At 44.9% G+C, this 7177-nt stretch overlaps 1 protein-coding gene across 1 annotated transcript; it reads right to left on the reverse strand.

Moving 5' to 3' along the window:
* Positions 1-1976: 1976 nt before the first annotated feature.
* On the reverse strand, positions 1977-3206 carry tmem200b (transmembrane protein 200B; the record flags this gene model as incomplete). Its single annotated transcript, XM_080484300.1, has 1 exon — positions 1977-3206. One exon carries the CDS (start codon positions 3204-3206, stop codon positions 1977-1979), a length of 1230 nt encoding a protein of 409 aa, XP_080340426.1.
* Between the last annotated feature and the right edge of the window lie 3971 nt (positions 3207-7177).

Here is a 7177-nt window from a genome sequence, read left to right on the forward strand (position 1 = left end):
AACATGCTTCTGTGTAAGTAACTCCAACTCTGCAGCTGACAACTGCAACCATCTCTTTAAACTAAACCAGTTATACAAGTTCAACCAATAATAGCCTAATTAAATTGAACTGATTTTTCATGAAATTTAATTCTAAAAAGTTTATATTAAGTGGCAAAACAAACCTTGTTGAACCTTACATATGTAGCTGTTTTCTTTAATTCCAGTTATATGTTACCTCGTTTTATTGTTCACAATAGTAAGGTCAGAGGTCATACTGCAGGTTTGTGTCACTCAGTGTACATGACAACGTTATCAAGTGAAAACGCAACACTTTTTGTGGGTCCGTTTACACAACAACGGTGCTCAGTGACTGAAAATGCAACTTTTTGAAAATGCTCTAGATCAGGGGTCTCCAACCTCTGTCCTCAATGGCCCCTGTCCTGCAGGTTTTAGCTCCTCCCAGTTGCAACACACCCGATCGCAATGAGGGGCTCGTTATTGGGCTTTTTCACAACCTTGGTGATGACATCATCATTAGATTCAGGTATGCTGAAGCAGGGAGAGAGCTAAAACATGCAGGACAGGGGCTCTCGAGGACCGGGGTTGGACACCCCTGGTCTAGATGGTGGAAACGCCGCTACTGCGCACCATGGCTAAATAGCTATTCTGCTAAAGCAGATGGAGAACAGATGGACAATAACAACAATAGCGGCCCCCTGTCTATATTCTCCTGGGACTTGGTGGTTTTACAGTATAGTTTCCAACGTGGTTGTCCGTCCATAAGAAACGTTGCTGGGTTAATCTTAAACCTCTCTGAAACAAAAATGCAAAAAATTATTTTCACTTGAAACGTTGTTGTATAAACAGGGCCTTAAGCATTTGGCCAAGGTAAATTAAGTAGTTTGGAGGTAAATCAAAGAGTTTATAAATACATAAAATATAAATATATCTGGAAGTCCCATTCATGCAGCTCTACATACTGCAAATAAATAGTTTTTGCTTCATTGAGAGGATCTTAAACTGTGACAGGATGAATGTCACAGCATCTGATATTTTTGTTCCAATGTTGGATTTGTTTGACAACAAAATTCAGTCATGAAAATGTGTGTTTCAGTTCATTCTCATGCAGGGGAAAGGCCTCCCCAGACACAGTTCTCACACTTTCTGAGAAGCACTGGCTTAATTTATCGAGGCTTTCGCTTTCTGAGCAGCTGTACAGTCACGCTGAGTTGGAATTACTTGTAAATGTAACTCTTTAGTTTCTTCAGAATGTTTCTTGCAAAGGTTAGAACACAGTGTGATGCATACTGCCTTGCTGCAGACAGATATTTTAACCTGGCACTTTCAAAATAATGGAAGAACCCGGACAAATCAAATCTCAACTGTAATAAACCACAATTAGTCATGAACGATCATTATTTTGCAACACATATAAAACCAACAATGACATTACTATGCATAATTATAAGGATGTGACATACTGCACATCACTGCCATGCATTGCATTTGGAGGATGCAACCTCACTCGAGGAAGAAATCCCAGGTCATTTCTTTGAGTTGCATTTATGAAGCGCTGTCAGCACTTGATGGGGCTCAGCAGTCCAAGTAGTTTGGTTCAAATTGATTACACAGTGAAAACAAACCTCGGTCCTCTTGCACACGAATCTTTCTCCGTCTCCTCTTCTGGGTCATGCACACAACATTCTGGAAACGGGAAAACCCATTTTGGCATGGTCAAAGTGATTTCTCACTTTACTGCCAAGCCGATCTGCAGGAGTTGGCTGGGCTGGGCTCAGTGGAGACTGTGCAGGAGATGCATATCATTCATGTATGTATCATTACTCCACTGAAGAATGAGAGACGATTGTTTTACGAGATACTACTGTACTCCGAATGATGCAAACACGTCATCAAAGACACCAAATATACTCACTCTTCAGTCTTCTGATTTTGGTACCGGAAAGTGTCCTCTTTATTGTGAGGTTACAATGAAATCATTGGAAAGGTCCTGAGCCAAAACTCTTATGCCAATGAGAAGACTGCTGCTCCAGCTGGTTGAGCAGTTTATCTACCGAGTCCTCTTTGTTCTCCAGTTTCAGGTATCGTCTCCCTCCGGTCAGGTCCAGCCGAGGCCAGCTCTGATGCGTCTGCTCCTCGCCCATCTCAGAAACCTGTCCCGGGATGTTGATGCAGACATGCGAGGTGGCCTCCTTCCCGATGGCCGCCGTCTGCTCTGCCCTGTCCTTTGGTGCTTCCTTCAAGCGCACAGCGGCCGGGGCTGTGTAGAGGTTAGTCCTGTGGCTCATGCTGTGGCAGCGCCTTGGCTGCGGGGCAGGGACATCGGCCTCATCCACCTCCAAAGTGGACATGGAGCTTGCAGACGCAAGGCAGACATTGAGCTTGATGTGAGGGGCAGTATGCGGTCTGCCCCTGCCTCCTGCATCCAGATGGGTATTAAAGTTTAAGTGACTGGAATTACAGGAGTTGGAGTGGGAGGAATGCAGTGAAGATGGCAGCTGTGAGTCCGAGTGGTGTAGGGCTTCAGTCTGGAGAGTGGCTTGCTCGTAGCAGCCCTCGAAGCTGTCCTCCAGCTCTGTGGAATTCCTGGTCTGCAGCAGCGGCTCCGAGCTGGCGAGCTGCTGCAGACAGAGGATGTTGAGATGGGCAGCAGGCAGGCTGCTCACCCACTGGTAGTGTTTGTCCATGGAGTTAGTGGCTGCCGCCTCTTTGAGGTCGGTCGAGGGCAGGGCCGCAGACACCGAGCACATCACACTGCGCATCTGAGCAAGCAACATCTGAGTCTCCCTGTCTCTGTTCTCATACAGAACAGTGTTGGCACATATGAGGATGAAGAGTCCCACCCCCATGATGATGGGCCCCAGCAGCTTCATCCGCTCACTGTGGATGAGGCTGGCTGTGGACAGCAGGCCCTTTGCGCCAAAGCTCCACCCGGAGGTCTGAGACTCAGAGATGTTCTCTCCCTCTGCGGCCCTCAGGATAGACGATCTGGATAGCCGATAGGGCCAGTACCCTGCCACCGCCAGAGCCGTGCCCACCACCACCACCACCACCCCCAGCACCAGGAACGCTCCGGGCATGGAGCGGATGCGAAGCTTGCCCTGGATCACCCCAGTATTTTTCCTCCTGCCCCGTAAAATGAAGCGAGACTTCCGTTGGTAGGAAGGGGATGAGGGTGCGACTCCCCGGGACTTCTTGGTCTTCATGGCACAGATCAGTCCTGGCCTTTGGCTTCTGGCTTCATTTTTTCAGAGACCTACGGGAGGGAGGACAGATTTCAAGTTAGTAAAGTTGCAACAATAGTGCATCCATCTATTGCAAAGTATGTCAGAAGTAACAGAAGTTCCTTCTGCTTTACAGGTACACTATGTAAAATGTAGTAATCAGCTCCATGGAGTGACGGAGAGTCTCTGGTCTGCCCTGAATCCAGTCTAATGTTTTCAGATCAGTTTCTCCACCTTCTTCCAGTTTTTGCCAGCTGAGAACATGTTGATGTCTCCATGTTTCTCCATTATGACCAACCTGAACATCCAGTCTGATGATCTGTGGACAGTTCAGAGGAGCCATGTTTCCTCCTGTTATGAGGATTATTTATGGATCATTGTTACTGTGCAAAGCAGCAGCTTTATAACTCATCCTAAGAGGAGCTGCATCTCATATCTCAGGTACACACAGTGCATGACCTGGATGGAGCAGGTTAATATTGAGATAAAGACAAAGAGAAGATCATAGAAATTTTAAATATTATTTTCATGTTTTAGCTTCTAATTTTTTTTATTCTGACCTTTTATGCTATTTACAGAACAAACATTTTCCAAATAAATTCAGTCTTGTGTGTGTGTGTGTGTGTGTGTGTGTGTGTGTGTGTGTGTGTGTGTGTGTGTGTGTGTGTGTGTGTGTGTGTGTGTGTGTGTGTGTGTGTGTGTGTGTGTGTGTGTGTGTGAAATCCTTATAGCTGATACGTATATCATCACACTCAGCAAGAATTTTGCAGACAGCACATTCATCTGATGCCCTGCTTCTTGTTTCCATGTTGTTTACACCAGAATAAACACAAGAGAATAAATGTTTGAAAGCAAAAATACTCATTCTGAACTTTATCGCAGTAACACCTCCAAAAGATGGGACACATGAAGCAGATATTACTCTGCGCACTGCGTGAGCTCTGCCACCCTTCAGACACTACTAATGCAGTTTGTCATACAGCAACAACAGCAAGAAGAGACACTTGCAGACGCAGTTAAAATGAAAACGTAACTGTCCAAAGTACAGCCACGTGTGGCTCCACACTGCAGCTTTAAGACCTCTCCCTCTCCATTTGTTAGTCCTGAACAAAGCACATTGTGGTTTCTCCCATGGAGGCTGACCAACACACAGAGGTTATAACCACAGAGCAGCACGTCACACAGTGAGCTGACACTTCCGATGTCCATGGTGTATTCCGGCAGTTCCCCTCGCCCCGCTGTGCTGCACAGGTCAAATGAAATGTAGCTGCAGAGGCTGTGAGCCTGCTGCAGACATGCTCTTATGAAATGTAGTTTATTCCTCATAATGACAAACACGCGCCGCGTATATGGCTGCCGGCTCTTAGTCAGGAGTTGTTTATCACAGACTGATCTTTTTCCGTGGTAATCACCACCTTAATACTTGTTAAAGTAAAACTGCTGCAACGCTTCCAGATCTGTGGGGAGCTTGTAAAGTCAATAAGGTACAAACATGTTCTGATTTCCTGTTCCCACGTGCTCATAATCAAAGAAGGATGAAAGAGAAGCAGTTTCAAATCTTCACTTTCCTCCTTTTTCATCTAAATATTCATGCAGCTCGGATGCAGCTTGGATTGTCCACGTTTCCACATTCAAATCAAATCAAATCAAATCAAAATATATTTATAGGGCACTTTTCATACAAAAGAAATTGCAACACAAAGTGCTTCACATAAAATTGAAAAAATGGAATAAAATAAAATAAAAACAAATGCACACACACACACACACACACACACACACACACACACACACACACACACACACACACACACACACACACACACACACACACACACACACACACACACACACACACACACACACACACACACCACCAACCTCAACTGCCTGTAACAAAATCTAAAAACTAGAATAGAATAGAATTATAGTAAGAATGATCCAGGAGAGAAAACCCCATCCTGGGGGGCCGTCCACACTGAGAGGAGCCCCAGCCTACAGCTATGGGGGGCCCTGCCACAGCGGACCGCCCCGACCCACCTGGTCAGGAGCCCACACCACGGTCAGTACACCACAGAGCAGAGCTCCACCGCCGTGGCCAGAACGGACCCCAGGACGACGGCCCCCCCACAGGCAGACCAGACTCAACTCTCAATGCGGCGCGCCCCGTGAGGAGACACAGGGGTAAAATAAGTAGGAGCGAATAAAGTGAATCAATAAATGAAAATAAAAGATAAGAAAATAATCAACCAATAAGGACAGAGCTGGTCTAAGGCGAATGCTCCGGGACAAAACAACATGCCGGCAACAAAAAGAGCAGCCGATACAGAGATATAACTTATATATATATATGCAGAGAGAGAGGCCACGGGCCTGGCGCCTATGCCAAACTGTAACTAACTGTAAAAATAAATAAATAGCTTATAAAATAGATTCATAATTCACGATTAAGCTACAACCCTGACTATATTAGAAAAAAGAATAACAAGTAAGTAAAATAGTCAGCTAATTAAACGCTAAACTAAAAAAGTGGGTTTTGAGCCTGCTTTTAAACACACCAATAGTCCCTGAAGCCCTCCGGCAGACGGTTCCACAAACGTGGGCCATAGTGACCTGGGCCTCACCATAGGTCCTGGTTCTGACACTAGGAACCTTTAACAGGCCGGTGCCAGAGGACCGCAGGGGCCGCGAGGGCTCATATGGTAAAAGCAGGTCAGAAAGGTAAGAAGGCCCAAGACCAAACAAATAATAAAATCTTAAAATCCATCCTGAAACGCACAGGGAGCCGATGCAGTGACTTTAAAACAGACGTAATGTGCTCCCGTCTTCTGGTCTCCGTCACTCATGCTGAATGGGCCGACTCGGGCTAAGTTTGTCAGGTGACAGCAACACATAAAGATTAAAAAGCGTTGGTCATAAAATTGACTCCACACTTGATTCAATGGGTTCCTGAGGAGCAAGCATCCATACTTAAATAAAATCAACGATCTGAGAGACAGGAGGTTAAGAACAGTGTCGGAGAGTCCTACCAGGGTTTGAAGTCTGTTTAATACGATGTGCTGATCTACTGTATCAAAGGCAGCGCTTAGATCCAGCAGCACCAGGACGGAAAGCTTCTGAACGTCCATATTACCCCTGATGTCATCAACAATTTTCACTCGGGCTGTCTCTGTACTGTGGTTCGTCCTAAAACCAGACTGATTTCTCTCTGGAATATCAATTCTATTTAAAAAGTCATTTAGTTGGATGAAAACCAGTTTTTCCTAAAACTTTGCTGAAAAAAGGTAAGTTGGATTGTGGTCGGTAATTATCAGGAGCTTTGGGGTCTAAATGACTCCTCTTCAGAAGGGGCCTCACCACCGCTGCTTTAAAGGCAGCAGGGAAAACACCCGTCTGAAGAGAGTAATTTATGATGTTAAGAAGCTCAAACCCAAAGAACCCAGAGATTGTTTTTAAAAGGTGTGTGAATCGGGTCTGAAAGGCAGGTTGTGGGTTTAACTCGGGAGAAAACTCAACCAAGTGTCTCGGCGTCAACAAGGGCAAAACCCTCCAGTGTCTCCTCAGGTAAAAGTAATACTTCAGAAGTAACTTGTTGAGATAAAAGATCAGTTCTAGTAGCATCAATTTTACTTCTGATGTGTCTGCAAACTCCCCACATAAAGCGTCTGTTAAAATCCCGAAGGACTTATTAAAATCTGTATTAAATAAACAGTCAATGGTGGAAAAGAGAAATCTGATGTTGTTTTTATTATCTGAAATAAGTTTTGAAAAATGGGATGTTCTTGATTGTTTATTTTTATTGTTGTCGATTTTGAGTTGTTGACAGAGTATTTGATGATGAATTTAGTTTTATTTCCTTTCTGCACTCCTGCATTGCCTCTTTAGTCTTACCGTTTCTCCACGGAGGCAGAGGTTTGTTTTTAGTGGAGCCACAGAGTTTAGGGTTGTCGTGA

Source organism: Lipophrys pholis (assembly GCF_963383615.2).
Source record: "Lipophrys pholis genome assembly, chromosome: 17".
NCBI classification, from domain to species: Eukaryota; Metazoa; Chordata; class Actinopteri; order Blenniiformes; family Blenniidae; genus Lipophrys; species Lipophrys pholis.